A 27,001-nucleotide genomic window follows, 5' to 3' on the forward strand; every position below is an offset into this window, starting at 1 on the left:
GCGCGGCCTCCAGGGACCTGGCGAGGGGCGGGGCCTGGAGGTGGGCCTGGGGCGGAGCCTTGTCGGTGTGCGGCCGGGAAGGGGCGGGGCCGCGGCAAGGTTGAGGAAATGATGGAGTGGGGGCGTGGCCGTGCCGGGGAGGGCGTGGCCGGCAGTAAGGGGGCGGAGCCTTGTCGGGCGGGGCGGGAGCTACCGGAAGTGGGCTCGCGGCGGCTGCGCGCTCCACCCCCGGGACGTCGGCTTTTTCCCGCCCGAGCCTGGTGCGCAGCCGCCTCGCCGCCTGGCGCCGCCGTGGGAGGTGAGTGCCGCCGGGCGTCCCCAGTCCCCGCGCCCTCTGCCCCTGGGCCGCCCCCTCCCTGCCCCCGCGCGCTCCGTCCCGCTGCTCCCTCCGCGTGAGGCAGACGCGGGTGCGGGCCGAGGCGCGTCCCCGGCTCGCGCTGCCCTGGACACGCTGCGGGCGGCGGAAGTGGGTTGTTGAGTGACTTAGTGACCGGAAACCCTGAGAGATCCGAGACCCTCAGCCAGCAGGCCGGGCGCGGGGCGTGGGGCGCGTTTCTTTCATCCAGCGAGCGGGACGCGCTGCGCTGCCGGGGTGGGATGGCCCTCACGGGGGAGGGGGTGGTCTTCACTGAGGGGGGGCCTCACCCCTGAGACCCTTTCGGGCGACTCCGCCCCGGCCATGCCCCTCCTGCGGGTCTGTCTGCTGCCCAGGCCTCCGTCGGCGGCTTCAGCAGGGGCACGTGGTTCCCAGTCCCATCCCACCCGTCGGGACGCAGGCGGGTCGGGCCGGGGGCTCTCCTGGGCCCGGGTCCCTGCCATCTCCGGGCAAACCCTGAGTCCGCCGGGAGCCACGGGTGACTGTCCCTGGAAGAGGGTCTGCGCTCGAGCTGGGGGAGGGTGGGAGGAGCCCTCCGGCTGCAGGGGTTGAGCTGGCTCTAGGAAGGCACCGCGGGGGAGAGGATGGGGCGGCCCGCGGGGCGGCTTCTGGCCTCCTGCCCCGAGGGGGGAGCTCAGCGCCGCGCACGGGGCAGCCTTTCCGCCGGGGTCCGAGGACGGAGTTCTCTGGGCTGGGCCCAGAGAAGACTCCGCGGGACAGGGCGCTGTGTGGTGGGAATGGCAACGGTGGGACACCGGGATGCAGGCTTTGGAGCAGAGAGCTGCCGGAACAGGGGCTGGGTCCCGTCAGTCTTGTCTGAGCAGGTCAGGCCGTCCGAGGTGGACTCTGAGGGGTGGATAGGAGCTTGCCAGCAGTGCGGGAGTGCTGGGGGAGGGGCCCTGCTCCCGGGCCTTCGCAGACCCAGGACTGGAGGTCCCACTCACTGCAGATGCGAGCGGCCTGCCCGGACGCCCCGGCACCCAGGAGCAAGGAGGAGGGGGACCGGCCTGGCGCTGCCTGTGGCGGGGGAGGGGTGGGGCCTGTGCCCCGATGGAGGAGCGCGCGTCGTGCGGAGGTGCCCGGGACGCCGCGTCCGGACTGTGGGCCCTGAGAAGCCTCGCTCCAGAGCTCTGGCAGGTGCTTCTGTGGCTGCGCCTCTGGTGGCCGGACGTCAGGTGGGGGCTGTGGAGGGAGTGGAGGCCTGCGGTGCTCCCCACCCTGCTGGGCCTCCCTTGCACAGGATCTGACAGCAGCACCTGGGCCCCCGGGGGCCACACGTGTGCTCGCCCGAAGCACACGCGGAGCTCACTGGGCGGGACACGCGGGCAGAGCTTTGTGTCTGGACGAATGCTGATCCGAGACGAAGACGCTTGAGTGCCCTGCCGCCCCAGAGCCCCAGCTCTCCCTGCGGGGCTGCGCTGCCTGGGTTCCCGGCCGCCGCCCCACGTCCCAGCCCTGCTCCCCTGCACCTGCTAGACCCGGGGTGGTGGTGGGGAGGGCCTGGCCTTTCTGCAGACCCCTCCCTGCGGGCAGCCTCGGGGGCGGGGGAAGCGTGGGGCGGTGCCGTGGACCCTCTCTGGGCCTTTTCCCCAAGAGCCCTCCCCGGTCCTTTCCCTCCTTCCTCTCCCTCCCTCCTCTTCCTGCCTGTGCTGGGCTGAATGGGGAAGTTTCCAGTGAACAGCGGACGGACGTGATCATCTATCTGGGTGAACCGCAGAGCAACCACTTCTGGAGGTTCTGCTGCAGATTGAGTTCTCGGTTGGCTTTTGTGTGGGTATTTGTGTCCAGGGTCCTAGAAGCCACCACTGAGACAGTGAGGAAGTGGCTCGTTTGCAGTTATCCCCTTCCCTCAGTGTCCTGTCATCGCGGGTGGGGAGGACACGAGTCCCCTCTGGGTCACAGAGCAGGTTGAAGAGGGGCTGGTCACCTTCAGGCACACGAGTGCCGTGGGGCCCAGGGACCTTCTGCCCTGGTGGAAGGATGTGGCGGCCGGCCGGGAGCGGGGCTGCCACGCGTGGGGAGAGGCCTCTTCCGGGGCCAGGGGTCCGGGTCACCAGGAGGGCCGTGGGACATCCCTTTTCTTCTCCCTGGCTCCAAGGCGAGGGAGGTTGTTGGGACAGAGGCCCACCTCGACGCTCTGGAGCGGCCCCCGGCACACCGGCCTCTGCGGGCCGTCTTGCCGCACCCCGTGTGCGCACACCTCTCGGCCAGGGCCTGGGCAGGTCGGGCGGCGGGAGACGAGGACACTGGGACTCGGAGGCTTTTCGCACTGGGGGGGTGGGTTTCACTTCTGGGGCTTGTGTGACGGGGTGGCTCCCCCTCTTTATTCCGCCCTCCCTTGGGCTGCTTTTTAAACCTCTTATTGAGGTATTTCACATATCATAAAATTTCCCCATTTAAAGTGGTTTCCAGTTTACTCTCAGAGTTGTGCAGCCATCACCACAATCTAATTTTTGAGCATCTCAGCAGCCCCCAAAGAAACCACGCACATTATCAATCACCCCCCAGTCCCCTTATCCCCACAGCCCCAGGTGACCCTAATCTACTTTTTTCTCTGTGGAGTTGCCTATTCTGGGAAGTTCATATAAATGGAGTCATACAATCTGTGGTTTTCTCTGACTAGATTGTTTTCATTCAGCATAATGTTTCAGAGTTCATCCAATGTTTCAAATTTCATTCCCTTTTATGGCCAAATAAATATTCCGTTTTATGAATATACTACATTTTCTTTATCCATTCACCAGTTGATAGACATTCGGCTTTTTGCTGCCTTGAATGATGTCGCGATGAACATTCGTGTACAAGTTTCTGTGTGGACGTGTGTTTTCATTTCTCTTGTATATATGCCTGCCTAGGAGTGGAATTGCTGGGTCTTGTGATAACTCTGTTTAACATTCTGAGGAGCTGCAGAACTGTTTTCCAAAGTGGCTGCACTATCTTACGTTTCCACCTGCACGGTATGAGGCTTCCGGCTTCTCCACATCCTCGCTACCACGTGCTGTTATCCTTTTGCTGTCTAGCTGTCTTGGTGGGTGTGAAGGGGTATCTCATTGTGGGTTTTTCCTTTCTTTCTTTCTTTTTTTTTTTGGCCGCGCCGCACGCGTGGCTTGTGGGGAGCTTGGTTCCCTGACCAGGGATTGAACCCGGGCCCTCAGCAGTGAAAGTGCAGAGTCCTAACCACTGGACGGCCAGGGAAGTCCCCTCTCATTTTGGTTTTGATTAGCATTTCCGTAGTGGTTAATGATGTTGAGCATCTTTTCATGTGCCTGTTGACCACTTGTATATCTTTGGATCCTATTAAAATCTTTTGCCCAATTTTTAACTGGGTTGTTTTTTTATTGTTGTTAACAAGAATTCTTTGTATATTCTGGGTACAAGTCCCTTGTCTGGTAAATGATTCACAAGCATTTTTTCCCATTCTGTGGGTTGTGTTTTCACTGATCGTTTCCTTTGAAGCACAAAGGTTTTTAATTTTCAAGAAGTCCAGTTATCTATTTTTTTCTTGTATGACTTGTTCTTTTGGTGTCATATCTAAGAAATCACTGCCTCTCCCAAGGTCATAAAGTTTTATTCCTTTGTTCTCTTCTAAGAGTTTTTTTTTTTTTTTTAATGGTTTTAGCTCTTATATTTAGGCCTATGATATGTTTTGAGTTAGTTTTTATATATGATATGAGGTAGGGGCCCAAATTCATGCTTTCGCCCCTGTGATACCCAGCTGTCCCAGCACCATTTGCTGAAAAGCCTATTCTTTACCCTGGTCTTGGCCCCTTTGTCAGAGGTCGATGAACCATAAATATTAGGGTTTATTTACGGTCATTTCTGGTCCATTGATCTGTGAGGTTATCCTTTGCCAGTACCACATTGTCTCAATTACTGTAGCTCAGTCATAAGTTTTGAAGTTGGGGAGTGTGAGTCTGCCAGCTTTGTTCTTTTTTACTTTGGCTATTTTGTGCCCCTTGCATTTCCTCATGAAACAGGAGCCATTTGTCACTTTCTGCGGAAAAGCCAGCTGGGAGCTTGAGGGTAACTGTGTTGGGTCCGTGGGTGTCTGGGGGGCTCCCACTGGTGGAACGGAATACATCCTCCAGTCCATGGACAGGAGTGATTTCATTTATTTAGGTCTTTACTTTCCTTCAACGATGTTTGTAGTTTTCGCTGTACAAGCCTTACACTTTTGTTCATTGTATTCTGAAGTACCTTATTTCTCTTGATGCTGTTCTGTTTCTCAGTTTCATATTTGGGTTGTTTATTGCTGGCACGTAGAAGTACAACAGATCTTGCAGAGATTGTGTCCTGCAGCGCTGGTGAACTCATTTATTACTTCCAGGGGTGTTTTAGTGGATTCCTGGGGCTTTCCCATATGTAAGATCATGTCAAATCAGTATCTTAAAGTCTCTCGGTTGCTCCCAGTGTGTGCAGCCAGGATTGAAAGCCAGTGGTTCCCAGGCCTGTGGGATGGAGGGGAGGGCCGAGGAGCGGAGCAGGCACTGGGGTTTCTGAGGATGTGCCCAGCGTCTGGGGAGGCCTGAGGGACGGAGAGCTTGGCGCAAAGGAGCCAGAGAGACAGACCAGCGTCCACACTCCAGCTTCTGTCCTGGCGAATCCAGGTGGCAAGGGGCTGGCAGTGAGGTCACACTGTGTTCTGGGTGAGTGGCAGCTCCCACCCCGCCACGAATCGTCAGAAGGGGCCCACGTGGACACTGGCCTGGGCCTCCTGTGGCTCTGCGTTGACCCTGTTCACCCGCTTCGGGGGAAGGACTGTCTTACGTGATCTCAGCAGACCTGGCGGCCGCCTTAGAAATCCACGTTATCTAGAAACTGGTTGTTATCATCTATCTTACTGGTTCCCTCACTAATTAATGAGCTAATAAATAAAATCTTGGACATGTGTTCATTTTATTGTTTTGTATTTGTATGAAAGTCATGGTTTCGCCCTCTTCTTTGGCTGCCAGTTTTGGAGCCGTCCCTGAATGTGTGCCAGTGGGTTTCAGCCCCCAGAGGCCACATCTCAGGGCCAGTGGAGTGGCTCCCTCTGTCCTGTGTTTGGCTGGGTTTCGTGTTTGCACATGTGGACCAGTCACTCCGTTGGTGCCTTCGCTGACTGTGGTCCTTGTGGGCACGTGTCAGAGCTCTGCCCTGTGTTGAGCGGGAGAGGACAGAGGATCTGGGTGGTCAGACTGTGGTTTGTGTCCTTGGTCTCTTCTGAGCTCAGTTCAGAATTTTGTGCCACCACGGAGAACCACTCCTTGACATCCGGACCCGTGAGCCTTGGTGTTTCTGTGTTTACTCCTGACCTGGCCCTGAAGTTGTGGGACCGACGCCGTGTGCCCTGTGGGTCTGTAATTCAGCAAGGCCTTGGCCTCTTGGTGTGTAAATGTGCGAAACGTTTTCTCATCATTAGGGAGTTAGGTTGTGAAGTGTCTCAAATTGGAGGAACCCTGTTCTCATTGGCTTGTGGACCTAAATAAATGCTTATATAAATCAAATATTTCTAAAATTTCCAAAAAATCAGGAAATCTCGTTTCTAATAATTTAAATGCATTAGACTTTAAAAAAATTTAGGGGCTTCCCTGGTGGCGCAGTGGTTGAGAATCCGCCTGCCAATGCAGGGGACATGGGTTCGAGCCCTGGTCTGGGAAGATCCCACATGCCGCGGAGCAACTGGGCCCGTGAGCCACAATTACTGAGCCTGCGCGTCTGGAGCCTGTGCTCCGCAACAAGAGAGGCCGCGATGGTGAGAGGCCCGCGCACCGCGATGAAGAGTGGCCCCCACTTGCCGCAACTAGAGAAAGCCCTCGCACAGAAACGAAGACCCAACGCAGCCATAAATAAATAAATAAATAAATAAAATTAAAAAAAAAAAATTTAAAATGCACAGAAAGGAACTCAGATTTTCTTTATTTATTTATTTTTGGGTCTTTGTTGCTGTGCGCGGGCTTTCTCTAGTTGCGGCGAGCGGGGGCTACTCTTCGTTGTGGGCTTCTCATTGCGGTGGCTTCTCTTGTTGCAGAGTGCGAGCTTCAGTAGTTGTGGCACGCGGGCTCAGTAGTTGTGGCGCATGGGCTCAGTAGTCATGGCTCGTGGGCTGTAGAGCGCAGACTCAGTAGTTGTGGTGCACGGGCTTAGTTGGTCCGCAGCGTGTGGGATCTTCCCAGACCAGGGCTCGAACCCGTGTTCCCTGCATTGGCAGGTGGATTCTTAACCACTGTGCCACCAGGGAAGTCCAAACTCAGAAACGTTTTAAGAATACAGGTTTGGGGCTTCCCTGGTGGCGCAGTGGTTGAGAATCCGCCTGCCAATGCAGGGGACACGGGTTCGGGCCCTGGTCTGGGAAGATCCCACATGCCGCGGAGCAGCTGGGCCCGTGAGCCACAATTACTGAGCCTGCGCGTCTGGAGCCTGTGCTCCGCAACGGGAGAGGCCGCGGTGGTGAGAGGCCCGCGCACCGCGATGAAGGGTGGTCCCCACTTGCCGCAACTGGAGAAAGCCCTCGCACGGGAACGAAGACCCAACGCAGCCATAAAATAAAAATATAAATTAAAAAAATTAAAAAAAAAAAAAAGAATACAGGTTTACAAACAGACTCACAGGTACAGAGAACAAACCAGTAGCTACCAGTGGGAGAGGGAAAGGGGAGGGGCAAGACAGGGGGAGGGGATTAAGAGGTACAAACTACTATGTATAAAATAAATAAGCTACAAGGATAATATTGTACACCACAGGGAATATAGCCAATATTTTATAATAACTATAAATGGAGTATAACCTTTAAAAATTGTGAATCACTATGTTGTACACCTGTAACTCATATTATACATCAACTATATCACAAAAAAGAATGCAGGTTCACATAATTAAGATAAATCTTTGGCAAATGAGGATAAATTAATAATTTGGGGCTTTAAAAAGCTGTGTCTTTTCTCTGATTTATTGGTATTATAGTTAATATTGATTACATGTAATAATCAGTATTCAATATATCAGTATAACGTTGCTATAATACATTTTATTCTAATTGGTTTCCCCCCAAACTTCTACAGGTTTACTTATCAAATCAGCTAATATTACTCTTACATGATGTTTAAAGTTAAGAGAAATGTAAATTTGTTTTCAACTAAGTTGAATAGAATTCTGACATTGTTTTTACTTTAACAGTATTACAGGGTGCAGCTTGGACGCACATTAAGTTGAGTTAATGATGGCAATCATTGTCTACCTAGGTAACTTCTAAGTAAGACAGGATACCGAAGCATTGGGTACCAGGTGTAAGTTCAAGTGTTTTCAGTGTCCTCAGCAGAGGCTTCGTTTCTGGCTGGTGTCGCTCAGCGTGTCTGCACCATGGGGACGCCCAGGGCACGCGTGCTGCTGGAGATAGCGTCTGAGCTGTGACACCCGGGCACCTGGTTCTCTGTGAAGGAAGGTCAGTCACTTGGGTTGAGTTGTAATTAAAATGGATGACAGAGAAAAACTGTTGTATATGTGCTTTTATTTTCAAGGAAAGGGAGTCTTTCCCCCCCCCCCCCAAACTTTTTGGTCTCTCTTTTACACATAAAAATTACTGAGGACCCTGAAAAGCTTTTGATTAAGTGGGTTTTATCTATTTTATGTGTGAGAAAGTAAAACTGGAGAAAATTTTCAAATATTGTTGATTTGTTTGAAAATATCAGTGGCTGTTGCTTAACGAACATTTTTTAAAAATACTGTATTTTGGGCTTCCCTGGTGGCGCAGTGGTTGAGAGTCTGCCTGCCAATGCAGAGCACACGGGTTCAAGCCCCGGTCCGGGAAGATCCCACATGCCGCGGAGCAACTGGGCCCGTGAGCCACAATTGCTGAGCCTGCGCGTCTGGAGCCTGTGCTCCGCAACAAGAGAGGCTGCCATAGTGAGAGGCCCGCGCGCTGTGATGAAGAGTGGCCCCCACTTGCCGCAACTGGAGAAGGCCCCCGCGCAGAAACGAAGACCCAACACAGCCATAAATAAATTAAATAAATAAATAATTTAAAAAAAAAAAAAAAAAAAATACTGTATTTTACAAAACAATGTTTTTAGTGAGAACATTGTTTCATGTTTTTGTAAATCTCTTAAATGTCTGAGTCTGAGAAGAAGCTATGAAATCTCACAGTTTTAGCAAAGTTTGCTTGTTTTGATGGTCTTGCCTCCTTTACTGTCAAAACGATTTTTTTTTTTTTAATTGTTTATTTTTGGCCGCACCGTGGAGCTTGTGGAATCTTAGTTCCCCGACCAGGCATCAAACCCACGCCCCCTGCAGTGGAAGCGTGGCGTCCTAACCATTGGAGTGCCAGGGAAGTCCCGAAAACAGTAAATTTTGATGCTTTATGTTTTAAGGGGAAAAACAGCCCCACAAAGAACAAAAGTTGATCACTTATGAGGAGCTTACGGTTTTCTTAGTTTCGTTCATTGATAACCATGTCCTGTTTCTCAGGCATCCATGACCCCATCTTAAGTGCCCAAGTGGACTCTGACAGAGCTTCCCAAAGGTTGGACGGACCCTGAATTTAGAAAAAAAAATGTTTTCAGGATATCTTTTACACCTAAGACTATCATTGAGACTTCCCAGAGTGCCCCTGGAGAATCCCAAAGGCCGTTCACCTTATAAAGAGAGCGATTATACAATTAATCAGATTTGTTTGAAGTGTTACTGTTGTGAGGCTGCTTTGGTTATGTTTACAGGAAAACATTACTCATTTAAATGTTTCAGAAGCTGTGTGCTATATGAGGACGCCTTTATTCTCAGGGGAAACACTGATCACGTTTGTTACGTACTGTACCCCAAAAGAGAATCTGACCCCCTTCCGTTCTGATGTTGTCGGTTAGAGAAACACGTGAATCACCCCCGGCAGCCTGTGCCCTCTGGGGATGACTTGGGGCTTTTCGTGTGTGTCCTCAGCAAAGAAGGATGGATTCAGAGACTTGTGGAAAGGACTGGTACCAGGTACTTTGAACTGGTGATACTTCACAGACAGGCTTTTGTGTTCTCCTGGCTTCAACAACTCAGAGCTTCTCCCAGGGTGCAGGTCAGGGTTTCCAGGCCCTTCTGGATGCGGACGGCGTGGGCGCAGCTGCTGGGACCCACAGACCAAGGTGGGAAACTGGTGGTTTGCTCGGAATATTGCTGACGTTTTCATTTCTGTTTTCTAGACACACGAAACTTTCTCTTTCTTCAACTGTCTATAACCCATAGAAATTTGGTAGACGGAAATGACATCTAGTTCTTCCTGACAGAATTCTTGTTAAGTTTCCTCATTTTGTGTGATGGTACAGCTATTTGCATAGGTTCAAAAAGAAGACTCTGGGGGGGGCGGTTTCTTGCAAACTTTTTTTATTGTGGTAAAATATATGTAAAATTTTACCGTTTTAATCATTTTAAGTGTACAGCTCAGTGGCATTAATAGGAATTAATAATTCTCTAGAAAACGGGCACGATTTCTCATGTAAGTGGGGCAAGACGGTGTGTGTCCTTCTGCGTCTGGCTTGTTTTGTTCGGTGTAACATCCTCAGGGTTCCTCCACATTGTCGCAGGTGTCAGAATTTCCTTCTTTGTTGTGTGTGTGGTAAAATATACATAAAATTTTCCACTGTAACCACCTGTGAATGTCCCCCGCACTGAGGTGCCACCACCCCCGTCCTCCCCAGGACCCTCTCATCTTCCCGCCCCGGCCCCCAGCCCCCGGCCCCCGCCCTGGGCCAACAGTCCACTTTGCGGCAGAGAAGTGGACTCAGGAAGCAGCTGCCCTTGTGCGTCTGGCTCGTGTCCCTCGGCTCAGTGTCCTCAAGCTCCGCCCTGTGCAGCAGGTGCCAGAATCTCCTTCTCTCTGCGGCTGAACGAGACTCACTGCGTGATGGACGCACTGCGTCCATCCACTCACGCATCAGTGGATGTTGTGTTGTCACCACCTGTGCTGTTGTGAGTGACGCAGCCAGGATGGGTGTGCACGTACGCGGAAGCAGAGTTACTAGAACAGACGGTAATTCTGTGCATAAGTTTTTTGAGAAACTGCCTACTGTCCTTCGTTCTTTTTACCAGGATGTAATATAATTGGACAACTTGAGAGCCTTCCTCAGAACGTCCTATTTCTGAATGACGCTTGTATGATCGACTGTGACAGGCCACTTGTCACAGAACTGAGCTGCCTTTAGGGAGTGAAGGCTACAGAGCCCCCCAGAAAAGCCAGTCTGGCCCTGGGGTCCCCGTCCTCCGTGGTGGGAAGGTCGCTTCCTGCAGGCCAAGGAATCTGAGATAAGTGGGGACCCGAGTAAGAGAGGCCGGGACTGAATATACGAGTGGACGGTGGCAGAGCAGCCTGCCCGGCCCCTTCCCCCAGTCCCCCCGGTGACCCCCAGCCCGGGAGGTCAAGTCAGAGTGCTCTCTGGGACAGTCCAGGAAGCTAAAAATAACTTCAGGACTCGATTGATACCTGACAGCTTCTCTCCTTTCTGTTCGAGCCTCCGACATGGGGCGACACAGAGGACGCCATCGCACAGGGAGCCACGGCCAGCGGGCCCCCTGCTTCCCCCGCGGCCTCCTCTGCAAAGCTCCCCACCCCCTGCCTGCATTTGAGTCTCTGCCACGTGCAAGTGTCTGGATCCGTGGCCCCTGTTCCCCTGGCTGGGCTTCCTTTTCTCCGCACACATCTAGAGGGGCCGCAGGTGGAGCCTGTGAACTTGCTTGGCCTGGCCTCCTGCCCGCCCTCGGGGTAGCAGAGTCCAGCCTGAGCTTCCTGGTGAGAATTTCCAGACCGAAGCTGATCTTGTGGCTTTAGTAGCTGTTTAATCTAAATTTGCAAAAGAAACCTAGGAGGCCTGGCTGGTTAATTAGCATTCTTCTGAGACCCGCCCTGTTTGTGTGTGTCAAAGACTAACCTTTGAGATCATTACCAGTCCGGAGACTGTCAGGAAATCTGTGAAAGACTCTGAAATGGGCAAAAAACCTGGATATTCTGGCCAGCTCACTGTTTCTGGTTTTCTTGTCTTGGAGCTATTTTACACCTCTGTAAGTTGCAGAAAACGGATGCTGATGCAGGTGATTTGTCCATAGAAATACAGGTGCTCTGCCGTCGGTGCTTGTGTGCTCTTTGAGTGGTTTTAACATCTTTGTTTCCCCCATTAAATAATCAGTTACATAAAATCTTTAGTAAGTGTTCATTTCAGAAGGAAAAAAAAGGAAATCCACCTCCTCCAAACCCACTGTCTTTCTGAGGAAAACAGCGGGGCCCAGCCGTCCTGCAGAGGCACTTTCTCCTGTGGGTCCATCCCGTCTGGGTCAGCATCCGTGTTCTGCTCTCATTCTGTATCCTTACATAGAGGGAGAGCTATGAAGACATATATGCACAGGTAACCTTCGAACAATAAGGGTTTGAACTGCACGGGCCCCCCCTTCTGTGGGGATGTTTTTCACTAGTAAATGCCCCACGGGCTGTTGCTGATTGAATTGGAGAATGCAGATCGCGGATACAAGTAAATTCTGTACCCGCTGACCCCGCATTGTTCAAGGGTCACTTACGTAAAGGCATTAAAACATTTTGTGGAAGTATGTGTTGAGGCGGGAAATGAGCACAGCGTCAGCGATGTGGACGTGGATCAGGGCCGCGGGGACAGTGGGGAGGGCAGGTCCGGGTGGAAGGCAGATTTTATGTGAGTTACCCCTTGACGGCGGCCTCCCCGGTTTTCGGAAGCTCGTTCCTGAGAGGGCGCGGTGGAGGCCGAGGCTGTGACTGGACGTGGGTTGGCTTCTGCGGCCTTTCCCCCAGGGGCCTGCTCTGTGGCACGTCGTCCTGCAGCTCTGCCTCCTGCCCTGGAGGCCCGCGGACGCCCGCGGGCCAGCGTCCTGCTGCTTCCTGTCTGTCCCTCCACGTTCACCCGCGTCCTTTGCAGCCTGCCCGGCCCCAGGGTGGGTTCATCCGACTCCCGGTGGGTGGCCTGGGTCCTGGGGATGCAGTCCCCCAAGGCCCCCACCCGCGCTCCCCGGGGGGAAGCCTTGCCCTTTCTCCCTGGAGAGGAGCTGGTGGTTCTCTTTTTACCCCCTGTGTATTTAGGAACCGTGTGGAAGTTCCAAATTTGACTGTTACTGCCCTACAAAAGGACCGATTCATTGGGTTTAGCCTAATACTGTGTGTAAACACACATTCACTGGTGCGGACATTCTAACGCGGGATTATTCTGTTGAGACTGCTCTGCAGAAATATTTCTGGTCTGTTTGGACGTCTCTACGATGCACACAGCTCTCATTCTTTTATATTTTCCATGTTGGGGGCATAATCTTTTTAAACTCAGTCTCCGATGGGCTTTTGTCTGCTCAGTTGTTTATGCCTGCCAGGTTATTTAGTGTGGATTTATATGCCATCTGGAAGCCTGAATCTTTTGTGTGACTGTCAAATACACATTCTTTTCTTAACTTATACACATCTTTCTGTGCAAGACTGATCTCACTAGCCCTTGCAGCCACGTGGCCCTGGGCCCAGGCGTGCCTCGTTTTCCCACCCACTCGGTGCTCTGGGGCTGCAGCTGGGGAGGGTCGGTGGGGAGAGCGGTGATGGGGCCATGGTAAGGACACAGCAGGTCCTGGAAACGTCCAGGTGTTTTTCGTGGAGGGAGCCCAGCGCTCCAAGCACTGTATTGACTTGGAGAGGGTTCGGGAGCAGACGGCCCTCTCTGCCTGACCAGTGAGCTCAGGCTGCTGGGGGCTGGGCTGAGGTGGGCGGGCGAGGGCAGCAGGGCTCCCTGTTCTTCCCTGGGGGTCCTGGAGGGGTGTCCCCACGGGGCCCTGCACCCACCCTGTGTGTGTCCTCTTCCAGGCTGCCGACCCGCGCCCCTGTGAGCTGGAGCCCACGACGCTGCCTGGGCCATGGACTCGAAGGTCAGACGGGCGGTGGTCCTGGGGGTGTGGGCGGCGGAGCCTCGGGTCCCAGCTCCGGGGAGCACAGGGCGGATAACCCTCTCGTCCCCTCACCGCTTCCGCCCGCTCCTGTGCAGCACGGGCTCAGAGCTATAGCGTCGCCGAGGTTGTGTGGGCCGGTCCCCCGCCTCAGCAGGATGGGACCTAAATGGTGCCTTGTGCTTTGCGCGAGTTTAAAAGAGAAAGTCGCGCCTGGCCCAGCAGAAGCTCTTCTTCACCTCCTTCCTGTCTTTGCCAGGCAGTGTGGCATCTTCGGGCGTCCAGCCCAGGGCCCTTCGTGTCCCCACCAGTTCCATGGGGGCGGCCGCAGGCCTGAGGACTTACTAGGTGGTTCACGAGCTTGGCCCGGTTTCTGCATCTCTGAGCAGACAGCGCCTGGGGGCTCGGTGTGCGCTTCTCAAACATCCCTCTGCAGGCCTGGGAGCCGTGTGGTTCCCAGCTTAGCAGCTCAGGAGAAGCGTCAGCTACTTGAGCAGAAGAGGTTTCGGGAGCTGCCCAGGTGCCGCTTCTCCTGACGACTTCAGTGGGAAAGGGCAGACACACTCCCAGGGCTTTGCTTTCCCCTTTCTTTCCTTCAGGCTGAGAAAACCGAGACACAGGTGTGCCCCACAGTCAGGTTCATGGTGAGACATCCAGCAGCTTCCTCTTCCCCCCTCAGAAATTTCACCCTGCTATAGATTTTCTGACTTTTTTCCCCCCTTTGATTTTGTTTCCAGCTGTTTTTAATTACAGTAAAATTTACCATTTTAACCGTTTACTGATTGATTGATTGATTGGCTGTGTTGGGTCTTCGTTGCGGTGCACAGGCTTCTCATTGGTGGCTTCTCTTGTTGCGGAGCACGGGCCCTAGGCACACAGGCTCAGTAGTTGTGGCTCGCGGGCTCTAGAGCACAGGCTCAGTAGTTGTGGCGCACGGGCTTAGTTGCTCCGCGGCATGTGGGATCTTCCCAGACCAGGGCTCGAACCCGTGTCCCCTGCATTGGCAGGCGGATTCTTAACCACCGCGCCACCAGGGAAGTCCCCATTTTAACCTTTTTTAAGTGTCCGGCTCAGTGGCATTAAGCGCACTCGCGTCGCTGTGCCACCACTGCCCCCTTCTCTCTGTGCATTTGATGCCTCAGGGACCACACAGATGAGAGGGATGGAGCAGTGCATGTCCTCTTGTGTCTGGCTTATATCACTGAGCATAATGGCTCGGTTTGTTTTTTGTTTTTTGTTTTTTTTTACTGTTTGTATGGTGCTGTTCATCTATACTGTAGCATTCTTTGATTTTTTTTGATAGGTAGAAAAAATGAGATTGATTTTTTTTTTTTTGTTTTGTTTTGACTGTTTGGCGCTGTCTTCTCCAGGTTTGGACACCAGGATTAGTCTAGTTTATCACACACATTGGACAGCTCTCCATCGTTTTCTCTGCACTGGCACTGATTTTATAGCACGAGTTATTTTTGCCTCCTATAGATGAAATCTGTATTATGTCCGGCAAGATTTCCTAAGTCTTGATCATTTCTCTTAACATACTTTAACCTGTGACCTAAAAGGATAAACAACTATCCAATCTTCCACCTTCTGAGACATCCGTTTCAGCTTGTATCACTCGTCCCTCCTTGGCTTGTCACCAGCCTTGCTTGTTCTTGGTGTGAAATGCTGTTGGTCTTCTGGGCCGGCTGCCTGTTTGGGAGTCCAGGCCAGCCTGTTCTTGACATGCTCAGAACGGAGTCTGTCCACACGCTTCCCAGCCGGATGGCACTAAACGCTTGGCTCCGGGGCCTGAGCCCTCTAACACGGGATGCTCTCCTTCTCGCCCGGCCACTTCTGTTCTTTGTGTTTCGGGGGGAAAGGCAGAGGTCACTGCACCTGGGTTTGATACCTGACCTGGCGTAGCTGTTGCCAACCGCTGCCACACACGCAGACTCTGGACCCTGTTTACTAACCTCTCGAAAAAGACGGGCTGGTTCAGTTTCCTGGGGCTGCAGCAGGGAAAGCCCACGGCTGGGTGTTTTCCTGAAGCGTCTGGAGGCCACGAGTCTGGTATCAGGGTGTTACAGGGCTGGTTCCTCCGGAGGCTCTGAGGAGCCCGCTCTGGCCTCTCCAGCTCCGGTCTCCATCTGCACTGGCATCCCTGTGTGTGTCTGTAAGTCAGCCCCTTTCTCTTGTAAAGACATGGGTCATGGGATTAGGGCCCCAATCCAGGATGACCTGGCCTTAACGTGACATCTGCAAAGACCCCATTTCCAGATAAGGTCCTGCTCTCAGGTCCTGGTGGTCAGCACCTGGGCCTGTCTCTGGGGGACACGGTTCAACTGCAGCCCTGCCTCAGCCCCTCTTCTCTCCTGACCGGGACGTCTCCTGAGGTAGAGACGAAGCACGTTCTTGAGTTTCTCAGCTGCCTTGTGCCACTGGCCTCACTGTAAAGATTTAGTAGAGTAGAGCTTTACATACATTTTCCCCCTTTTAGGAGTAATTCTGGAGAAGTAAAGGCTGAATAGCAATACATAAGCACCTTATTTTATGCATTTTGTTTAAAACAATTTGTCCTCTAAAAACTGTCCTCTCAAAGTTTTCTGATTTTCCTAATCAGAATATTTTTTCTAGTATTTTCTAATGAAAAACATAATGGACTTAGAAGTACATTTTACCTGCACCTTCATTTTCTCCCCGTGACTTCTCCCAGCCCAGGCCGTGTGTTTTGCGTGTGTTGATCTGGGCGGTCTCGGCATCCTAGCCTCTCACGATGCCCTCTCATCCCAGGTCTGGGGGTGACCTGAGCACCCCTGGCCCTACTCTGCACTTGCCTTCTTGTTGCCACGTGCAGCGGCCCTCCTGGCTCCCGCCGTGCTGCTCATGGGCTTGGCCAGGGGCTTATCTACCTGAGGTCAGCCAGGCCTGCCCAGAGGCAGGTGTTGCCTGTGGTCACTACTGCCCGGGCTGTATTGAAAATCTGCTTTTGCATAACACCCTCCTGGGCCCACAAAGGACATGATGGCAGAGGATGAGCTTCTAACTGCTGGATGCACTCCCAGTGAGCGTGGGCTCTGGTTGGTAAAAGATATGCGAGGCCCGGTGCAGGCGTGCAGAGCCAGGATGGCACCTAGACACATACGTGCCTGACCTCCCTCCCCGGGGCGCACCAGCTGGCCGCCGGCAGGTGGGCCACCTTCTGCAGAATTGGAGCTTTTCGGCATCTGTACGCGGCCCTGCGGACTGGCCCCTGCCCACTGGGAGGGTGTCCAGGCCCCGGGCCAGGGAGGCCCTCCCGGGCCCGGCTGCCTGGCCCGGGGCCACGTTCCCACAGGACTCTCCTCTCAGGTCAGCAACGGCGCCAGCCCCCAGGACGAGCGCACCACAAGCCTGCTGGTGTTCGCCTTCCTCCAGAGCTGCCCGCACTCCCGCTGCCACCAAGAGCTGGAGGTGCTGGGCCACAAGCTGCCCGTGCGCGCGGCCCATGACGACGAGCTGCAGACGGATGGCAACTGGTGCAGCCACTTCCGTGAGGGGGCGGCAGAGACAGGTAGGCGCCGGGCCAGCCTCCACGGCCCAGATCCGGACTGTGGGGCCTTCGGGCTCAGGTCCACCCCGTGCACAGCGGAGCAGGCCTCGCCGAGTCCAGTCAGTTGAAACCCACTTGGGTTCCTGAGAATTCTTTGCATCTGTGCAGCGCCCACGCTTTACTCCTGTGCATGTCATGGCCATGATGATCTGCACGGTCACCAGGGCAGCAGGGACCTGGGGCTCTTTTCTTGGGCGGGGCCATCCTCCGTGTGCGGCAGATTCTAGGTGTGCGTCCTGTCCTCCCGGCCTCAGCTTGTGCCACCAGTGCTGCCTCCACGGAGGCCGCTGGGAGCTGACGGCTGGGAGCCCCTCTGGAGGTGGGCTGGGCACAGCACACCCTGGAGCTCCCTGAGGAATTCTGTCGGGTTCCTGAACCAGCCTGTGCTTCGGGGGTAGGCTCCCGGGTGTTCCCGACGCTCCCGGGAGGCCTGGGCTGGAGTCCGCCGCCTGGTGTTGGGGGGGCGGGGGGGGTGGTCACTGCCCTCTCGCGGCTGATCCAGCCTCTGGGCCCCCAGCTGTCTTAATTCAGGTGCTGGCGACGCGGCAGGGGGTCCCCACCAGCCAGGGTTGCCTTAGGCCCCCTTTGGGAAGGGGCAGGAGCAGCGCTGCTGCCAGGCCTGCGGCCCCGGTGGCCCCCGTCTGCACCAAGCCCCCCTCACACCGCGGAGCCTCGCTGGACGCACAGGGCAGGGTGGGCGCTCGGGTAGGATGCGGTGCGTGGTCGGGAGCCTGAGGGGGTGTGGACGCAATGGGCAGAATAGAGGCCTGGCTGCCACTTGTCAGTGGATTTGCTCGCTCAGCTGGACGGGAGGAGGTGGGAGAGCGGGGCCGTGGGGGGCTGTGCAGGAGGCGGGTCAGGACAAGCGCACGGGCCGGGCCGCGAAGGGGACCACGGGGTCGAGCGTGGCCGGGCTGTCGACCCAGGTGGAGGAGGTCTCGGCAGGCGAGTGGTGACCTGTCCCCAAGCAGAGGTGGGCGGGTAGTGGGAGGTTTCGGGGCGAGGAGGGCTCGTGTTGGGTTCACACAGACACGTCTCAGTGAGGTCAGGGCTGCAGCCGGGCCCGTGGAACTCCACGCGTGCAGGGCTGTGCAGGCACTGCCGGCAGATTCCACCAACCACAGGTTGGAAATACTTGGGGAAAAAAGTTCCAGAAAGTTCCCCAGAGCAAAACTTGAATTTGCTGTGCGCTGGCGTTGTATTAGGTGGAGGTGATCGCGTGAGGTTACGCTGGCCCCTGGAGTTTGGTGCCCGCGGGGGTCCTGGGCCGGCGCCCACCCAGACCCCGAGGGACGAGTGTGTGGGCAGGTGGGCGAGGTTGCTGGTTGGGGTCCAGACCAGAAGGCGCGGCACTTGGACCCTCTGGTTTCCCAGCACGTGTAGACGTTACGTGTACACTACACGGAGGTGTGTTCGGTGTGCAATAATGCTGTCTTAACAGCATTCGTGCCTTAATTAAAAGTACTTCTTCATTGCTACATGCTAACCATCCTCTGAGCCTGCAGCGCGTTGAAGCAGTGACGTCACTGGTCACCGTACAAATATATAATAATGAAAAAGTTTGAAATATTGCGAGAATTACCAAAATGTGACACAGAGACACAGAGTGAGCAAATGCTGTTGGAAAAACGATGCCAACAACTCTCTCGATGCAGGGGTGGCTGCCACACGCCTTCCACACGCGTGACGGGCGGAGGGGGGCTGGAGGTGGGCCGAGTACACTTCCTGTGCTGCGGGGAGAAGCAGCGAGGGGGCTGGTCACTCAACGCCCCATGTCCCCAGCTGCGTACCCGGGAGTCAACCCACAGCTGGGAACCCCCGAGCCCCTGGAAGCTTCTGTTCTGGGGAGGGGCTCAGATGGTGTCCGGGAAGGAAGAGCGTGGTATCTGGGGGGGGGGGGAGGAGGCAGAGTCCAGGGCGAGAGGCCGCGGAGCCTCTGTCCTGACCGCTTCCTCAGCCGACAGCCGTTGGACGCTGGGCTTCAAGCCCGGGTTGTGGCTACCCCGGCATCACAGGTCCTTCTCCCGCCCGGCCCCTGCGCCTGGTCCCGTGTTCACACCGTCCTCACTGGGCTGTGGCTGCAGGACCCACCCCTTTCCTGGAGGGGGTGGAGCGGGGTGTGAGCGGGGCGTCATCTGAACCCCCCTCGTCTGCACGTTAGACTCTGAGACTCAGGAGGAAGTGGTCCGGGACATCGCCAGGCAGCTCGCCCAGATTGGGGACAGGATGGAGCGCAGCATCCGCCCGGGGCTGGTGGCTGGCCTGGCCGCGCAGTTCAGGAACAGGAGCCTGTCGGAGGAGGTGAGTGAGAAAACCCACGGGGCTTGTCCTCTGCCTCCTGGCAGACAGACCAGCGTCCAGGGAGGTGGCTCAGCTCGTGGCTGCTGGAGAGAGTCAGCCTGGCGAACTGTCTCTCGGAAAAAAGTCACCTGACACCTGAAAACCTGAACCCGAAGTCAGACTCAAGAGTTTGGGGACAGAGCCCCCCAAAGATTAACAAGACGGACGTGACTCTTCCTGAAACAACGTGTTCCACTCTGACTGCTGAGGCTGCGGGGCCCCGCGACCTAGAGACGCCCTCGGGCTGGGCCCGGCGGGTCGAGCCCTCCTGCCTCCGGGAAGGCCCGTCTGTCAGGGAGCCTCCCTCTGAGCTTCGCTGGCGGGCGTGGATCAGACACAGGCTGCTGGTGCCGTTCTTGCTGCCACGTGTTGGCGCGTGGAAGGTCCTTTCCGGTCCGGCGGTCCACGAGGCCTCTCCCGGCAGGAGGTCTCCATCCCCCTCCCTGCCCCCATGTACCGGGGCCAGACCCCTGGGCAGTGACTGACCTTGATCTCAGGTGCCTTTGAGCAGGAGATGAGGACCCGCTGAGGCGGGGGCGGGGGGTGCCTTGCCTGCCCCCAGCTTTGCCTCCTTCTCTCCTCTGGCCTCCTCAGCTGTTTACAGCACTTCCCCCTCCCCGCGGGAGGCCTGGTAACCGCGCCTCTGCTTCCACCCGTGCAGGATAGGAGGCGGTGCCTGGCGGCCGCGCTGGAACAACTCATGCAGCTCTACCCTGCGGACGTGGACCACGAGAAGACCCTGCTCCTGCTGACCATGCTCGTGGCCAAAAAGGTGGCCGACCACTCGCCAGCTTTGCTCCAAGATGTCTTTCACACCGCAGTGACCTTCATCAACCAGAACCTTCTCGCCTACGTGAGGAACTTAGTCCAAAACGTAAGAGCCAGTGGTGGCAGCTCCTGGGCTCTTAACCGCCCTTGGTGTCCGCCTCTCCCCAGCCCGGCCCCCTCTGAGCTCTGGGACCCTCACTGCAGGGCTGCCTGCTGGGGACAGACCCCAGGGAAGGTGGTCACGGCCCTTCCTGCTCAGGAAGAAAGGCTTGGTCCTGCGTCTGGGAGTCCGGCTGTTTCTGAGAGGAGCTGCTGTCACCGGGCAGCGGAGGCCGACTGTGCACCCTTCACAGGCTCGTGAGAGCTGCTGGGGGGCGGGAGAGAGGGCCGGAGGGGCCCACGCTGGGCTTCCCCAGGCTGCTGTCGGCCTCACCTTGTCACAAAAATGAGTATAATTTAAATTAAAACACATGCTTACCAAGGAGGGTGAGCGGTCAAAAGGGGGTAAAAACTGCACACATCTGTCCTCCACCCAGGATATAGAAAGTCTGGTGCTTCAGTTTCACAGACCACCTGGAAGGGAAAGTGGATGTATCTTATCTGTAAATTTGGGGGTTTTATGTGCCGGGAGTCAGGCGTCTGACCCTCTTAACATGTAGTTGATGAGCCTTAAAAGCATTCTCTCTGCGTGGCCTTCAGTTACACGGGCTTTTAAAAATAAAAACCGGAGGGAGAACACAACCCCAACTTGTTGTGAAACCAAGCTGAGCTGTTGTTGGAAGGAGATAAGCCTCTGTTAACAGCTTCCGGACACCGTGGGGCTGAAACAGAACCTCGGTCCAGTCCTCGCACCCACTGATATGCCTCTTGGCACCATAAGTGACTTGGTGAAAGCTGTGTTTGTTTACAAAGCCCCAGCTGCACTTCTGCTGACTGTGGCCCTAGAGGCTCAGGTCTAGGGTCCTGGCTCAGGAGGGAGGCTGGCTAATCCCGGCTGTTGTCCTTTCTTGCTCCAGGAGATGGACTGAAGGGACGACTCAGCAAAAGCACGACTGGTTACAACTTGAGATGGTGACAGCAGTGTAGCTGTCTCCACACAGATGGAGCCTCTGCCACTTAAACATGCTCAGAGAAGACAGGCACGAGATGACAGCTGTGTATCTCTCACCATTTTAAAGGCAGGGACCATTTAGGAATTTCTTCACGTACACGTGTGAATGTTTCACATCATCTACATCTATCCACACACTGTGCCTTTACCTAATGTCTGCTGGAAAGGTCCCCGCCTGAAAATCAGATCTAAAAGCAGATCGTGAGTTCCCTGGTGGTCCAGTGGTTAGGACTCCTCTGCACTTCCACTGCAGGGACCGGGTCTGATCCCTGGTCGGGGAACTAAGGTCCCACAAGCTGCAGTCAAAAAAGAAAAAAAGAACAGCAAAATAAAAGCAGATTGACAAATAAAAGGCAGAAGAAAAAGAACACACTTAATGTTTTTTTGTTTTTTAAAAAAACCCACTTGGGACTTCGCTGGCGGTCCAGTGGTTAAGACTCTGTGCTTCCACCGCAGGGGGCGCAGGTTTGATCCCTGGTCGGGGAACTAAGATCCTACATACCGTGCAGCGCAGGAAGGAAAAAAAAAAAGTGCACCCTTGGTGGTGGTGGTGGTGGTACCACAGGCAGTGCCGAGTGTGAGTGGACCAGGGATTGGAGAGGGAACGCATGGACCTCTTACAAGTGAAAAATTCCCCTCAAAACAGGGACACCTTCATAGTAAGGAAGTGGTCTTTTTTTTTTAAGGTTTCATAGAGAGGTTTAATGCCGTGTGTGTTCACACACCAAAGCTATTTCCACCAACACAGGAAATCTCTCTCTCTCTCACTGTGTATTTCCCCGAGGTCCATCCCAAGAGCCTGGGCCATTCCAGATGCAGATGGAAGAAGGCAGCACCACCAGATACCGCAGGGGTCCAAGGGGATGGGTTTCATTAATCGTCCTTCTTGAACTTGCCGTTGATGTAGAGCACCTGGTCCAGAATCAGTCAGTGGCCCATGCCAGCCCCACGGCTCCCATGGCGCCCCGCAGGCCCACTGTGGGTGACCGGTTTCTGGCCAGCTGGCGGCAGCGAGGGCCCATGAACCTGCTCAGCATTGTGGCTCCGTCCCGGCTCGGGGTGACCCCAGCCCCGCTGGCTCGGGCGCACTCAGTCTTCCTGTTTAAAAACCAAGCAGCACAAGAGGTTCTGGACTCAACAGGAAAATCAGACCTCAAAATGTGTTTGACTTTTTCACCGTGATTTCCTTTTACTTGAGTCAGGAACCACAGGCAGTTAAAAGACGTGGAGGTGATTTCAAGGCCTATGTCAACCAGTTTCCAAAATCATGTAACTAAATGCACCCTTTTCTCTTTCCAAGAAGTCATGGTTTTGATAAAAATTTTAAGCTACTGGAGAAGCTACTGCATCCGTCCTGTGGGGAATGTCTGTGAAGAATCTTACACTTTCATCTTCCAGCCATGCCCCCAGCTCATCTGCACCTATGAAGCTGCTTATGGAGAGAACAGGTTTCTAGGCATACAAGATGAAAGAACAGTTAGACTTAAGAATTCAGCATTTGTGGTGGCTCCCTTTTCTAGACACACAGTCAGTATACAAGTAATAACAGGGACTTCCCTGGTGGTCCAGTGGTTAAGAATCTGCCTTCCAGTGCAGGGGATGCAGGTTCGATCCCTGGTCGGGGAACTAAGATCCCACACGCCGCGGGGCAACTAAGACCCCGATGCAGCCAAAAATAAATAAATTTAAACAAAACAAAAAACTATAGTCCAATAAAATTTGAAAAAAAAAAAAAAAAGAATAACAAAACGCAATCACTTAGCACCAGAGTAAACCGGAGCACTTACTGTTAGAAGCAACAAAGCCCGGTCTGTTCCCAGCGCCAAGCGTTTCCTAGGATTGGTCTGCGTCCAAGTGCGATGGTGGGTTGGGTCCAGATCTCACATCACCAGTAACAGAAACGCCCTTGTTACTGTGACCATGATGCTCTGGGGAAGGACATGAACACTAGTAATTAAGTACTGATAAATACGTTGTTACCAAAACCACTTCCCTGTTCCCTGAGTTTAAACTTACGAGAAAAGAAAAATGACTCCATGGTTCAGCATCCAACACAGCACCCCAGGGCTGGGTCTCAGGCTGACACCTGAAGAACGCTGCAAGTCCTAAAAGCAAGTCGGCGTGGCTGCGCCTCTGGAAACAATCTTCCAGATTTAAAGGGTTCATGTCACTGTGCAAACACGGTGAATCACACATGAACACAGACACAGGGATCAGTCAGTACAATGTGTCTCAGCAGGGAGATACTTTCTTCCAGGCCCAGGAGCAATTTAAACTCAAGTAGTCAACTCTATAAACTAATGGAAGAGAGAGGAGCTCTAGAGCACCAAATAATCCCAGACTATCTCTTACAATACTTTAAATTTTTCAGGGACCTCTCTGGCGGTCCAGTGGTTAAGAGTCCGCGCTTCCACTGCAGGGGGCACGGGTTTGATCCCTGGTTGGGGAACTAAGATCTTGTGTGCCGCGTGGTGCAGTAAGTACGTAAATAAATAATTTGTCACAGCATCTTTACCTGCCACTGTTTTGCTTATATTAATACAGTAAGCCACCGTTTTAATGCAGTTTATACATGTTTTGGTGTCAAGTTTTCCAGACCAAGTCAGATATACTTTCTTGGTCATAAAGCAAGATAACCCGCTCTTCTCCCCAAGCCAGCGTCATACAGAGATTCCAGCCTTGAGCACATCCTGGCCACCAGGACTCAGGTACATCCTGGAAGTTGGTGCATTTTACATCACAACCCTTGTGGACAGAATTGAGATTTTTTTAATTAAGAGAACGTTTCATCCTGCTTTTTAATTATTTGAATTAAGTGATGGTTAAGAGAACAAAAGATGCTCGGCATCACTGAAAGTCCAGAGGCCCATCTGGTGTACTCAGACCGGCTCCTCAGGAGCCGGCACTGACTGCTGGGCTGCTTCTCGGGGCTGCAGCCCTGGAGCCGCTTTTATTCTCCAGCAAGTTCACCAGCTGTGCGAGTGGGCCTTCGGGTGTTGCTAGTGTGTTTTCAGAACCTGCAGTCAAACCACATAGGTACGTACTTAAGATGACAAGGCTGATGGTCTGGAAGCAGCCCTCCCGAGTCGAGGCAGGGAGTTACTGTGTGAACAGAAAGATGAGTCATCAGTGTCTTCAAGGCTCATTTTATTACACCCTCCGGTGTCTGCTCCCAACGCTGCCTGCAACAGAGCACCATTCACAGAGTTGCGCTTTGCTGCTTTCCCCCAGCGAGCACAGAAGGCCAATGATGAAGGGAAGCGGAGCCGGAATAACCCACAAACCAGCTGTGCGGGAGAGCAGAGGGACCTCACGCAGGAAGAGGGTGTTACCACGGTGACCGTTTCACCACAGGACTTCGGAGGGACGATAGCATCAGAATCCATAATACACAGACCTCAGCCAAGGAACAAGTCAGGTAGAAAGAGGCACTTTTAACCTGAAGAAGGAAATGAACAACTGTGACAGCAAGAAAAGCACAGGTCTAGGAAAATAATAAATTGTCTTTTCCTTCGGTGCTGACCAAGGACCCAGCCACTTAGTACAGTTCTCTCGCCAGAAATCGTCGTCCAGACTTAACGGGGAGGGGCCCACCTTCTGGCTGTCCCTGGGGAAGGAGGCCAACACTTGCTCTAAATAGCTCGCGGGAGGGTGCGGTGTGGCCAGGAGGGGCGGCGGGCTTGGCGGCCCTGCGGACGCCTGGGGAACAGCCCCCTGGACTACAGCAGCACTTGCGGTGTAGACACGGGCTGGTTTGGATTCAGGGACAGTGGAATAATTGTCTTGTGCAAAGAAAGGGGAGACGTGGATCAACACTTCAGCAACTGACTTCCCAATTAGGTCGCTCCCAGCGTCAGCTCCCAGGACGTGCCTGTGTCCGAGTGGGCGCCCCCCTGCACCCCGGGGGGCACAGACGGGCACCTGTCCCCACACCACCAGAGGAAGCCAAGGAGACACTAGTCCAGCGGGGCGGGTCTGGAACCGCCAGGCGCCAGGTCCATGTTGGGAGAGGCCCCTGGTGCAGTGAGCAGCTGGGACAGACTGATGAAACCTTGGCTCCCGCGTGTGGTCCCACAGAGCTGGCTCAGCACCCGCCCAACCGCGGCCTCCCCGGGGCACGGGCCGCCCCACGCGGGACAGGGTACCTGCCTGTACCTCTGCAGGTTACAAGGATGGGAGACGCCGGGGAAGCCCTAGACCTGAGTCAGTAACTCTGTCTGTCACCTGCCGCACAGATGCCAGGCGCCTTCAGGACAGTAGTGACCCCGAGGGGGTGCGAAGGGGAAGCGTGACGAGGGAGGCCCTCGAACAGCCCCTGGCGTGTTGTGACCACTCAGCCCCTCTGCTGAGATGATAATGACCACCCTTGTTTCGGGAAAGGAAAAAAGACACTCCCTGAACTCAAGCCCAGCTCACAGCCGACCCCTTGCAGGGAGTGGAGAACAGGGGGCTCCACCAAGGGCAGATCCTGGTCTTCTGTGGAAGAGGACACATTCTTCTGGCATCAAGTGTGTTGCTGAGACTTGACATGAGATACTGCCTGCATGGAACTGGTCCAGAGGCTAGAAGCTGCTTCTACAAAGTGACCAGACAGCCCCTCTTGATGAAATGAGCACGTCAAATTCTTGGTAAGGAAAGTTTGTGTAAACAGACATAAGAAATTAAGAGAAGAGGGGAAAAAAATCTTACCTACAATACCTTTCATTTCTATAAAACATCTCTTAAAAATAATTTAAAAATTCTACGGGCATGACATTTGTCCCCACGTCAAGCCTTCAGGGAAAAGGCAAGGAACAGGCACGGCTTTTATATTAGCAAGAGACTGAGGAAATGAATTTCTACGGGAAATGAACAGGGGCTGCGGTTCACAAACCGCGTCTCCGGTTCCTCTCCCCCCAGGACACACCCAGGTAGAGAGACACAGGCGAGCGGAGGGATCAGCCTTTGCGAACCAGATGGTCAGCAGATGGCCTTCCACCCAGGAAGCTTTCTGGGGGCAGTGCGGATGCCCGTGAGGCACACTGGGACGGACTGGTTTCTGAGGCCCCGGAGTTGTCACTACTTTACTGCAGAGAACATCAACTAGCATTCTTTAATCCTGGTATTTTTCTCAAGAAACCTTCAGTGGCTTTTGCCAAGTGATCAGAAATCATTACATTCAATACAGCAGTTAAGAGTTCTGCAGGACCTACCAACACAACAGTTCAAACGAGGGTGACAAAAGGGCGAAGAGTCTGAGTTCCACACCTGCGTCCCATGATCCTCCTCCCTCTACCTTAGACTCAGATGTTCCAGCCCCACAAAAAGGGGGTGGGCAGCTGAGAAAGTTTTTAACGTCACAGCAAAACATGGGAGCCGCTACCACCGCAGTCCTTACTAGGCGCTCCCTCCTGTCCACGACCAGAGGGGACGCTGAGGTCCTATCCCTCGGGAGCCCCGTGCTGGAAGGCCACACTGTCTGGGTCCCTGCCGAGCAAAGCGTGGCCCCGCCTTACCCCTCCGCCGTGGAGCACGCAGACCTCAGCCTCCGCAGCGCAGACCTCCCGCCAGCCGCTCAGAATCGAACCGGCTCCTGTTAGTGCTTCAGTGCGTTCAGCCAGTGGGCTTGAGGATCCAGAGTTTAAATGTAAACACTGGAAAGAGAATATTCTATCATAAAAGGGAAGAGAATGAAGACAACTCAGCAGTTCGCGCTTCCCCTACGAAGCACCAGTGCCGCAGTCGGAACACACAGAGGAAAACCCCACTTCCCTCACCTCTGGCTCCTCAATGAAGGACACCAAGACCCTGACCAACATCCCTCCCCAAGACGACACTAAAACTCAGAACGCAAGATACACTGCCTGGTAAAGCTGCACAGACACACACACACACACATTCCAGACCTTTCTGACCAACTTCTAAACAGTATCGCTTTAGGAAGAATATTTAATTTAAAAAGATAAAT

At 54.2% G+C, this 27,001-nt stretch overlaps 1 protein-coding gene and 1 pseudogene across 1 annotated transcript; one reads left to right on the forward strand and one right to left on the reverse strand.

Moving 5' to 3' along the window:
- The first annotated feature begins 209 nt into the window (after positions 1-209).
- BID (BH3 interacting domain death agonist) lies at positions 210-21,422 on the forward strand. Its single transcript, XM_059935002.1, has 6 exons — positions 210-298; positions 13,188-13,249; positions 16,595-16,796; positions 18,997-19,136; positions 19,837-20,049; positions 20,960-21,422. The coding sequence occupies exons 2-6, from the start codon at positions 13,238-13,240 to the stop codon at positions 20,969-20,971; spliced, it is 579 nt and encodes a 192-aa protein (XP_059790985.1). The 5' UTR covers positions 210-298; positions 13,188-13,237; the 3' UTR covers positions 20,972-21,422.
- LOC132372866 (cytochrome b-c1 complex subunit 10-like) lies at positions 7,305-26,965 on the reverse strand (annotated as a pseudogene).
- Positions 26,966-27,001: the final 36 nt, after the last annotated feature.

The sequence above is a fragment of the Balaenoptera ricei genome, chromosome 10, assembly GCF_028023285.1.
Source record: "Balaenoptera ricei isolate mBalRic1 chromosome 10, mBalRic1.hap2, whole genome shotgun sequence".
NCBI classification, from domain to species: Eukaryota; Metazoa; Chordata; class Mammalia; order Artiodactyla; family Balaenopteridae; genus Balaenoptera; species Balaenoptera ricei.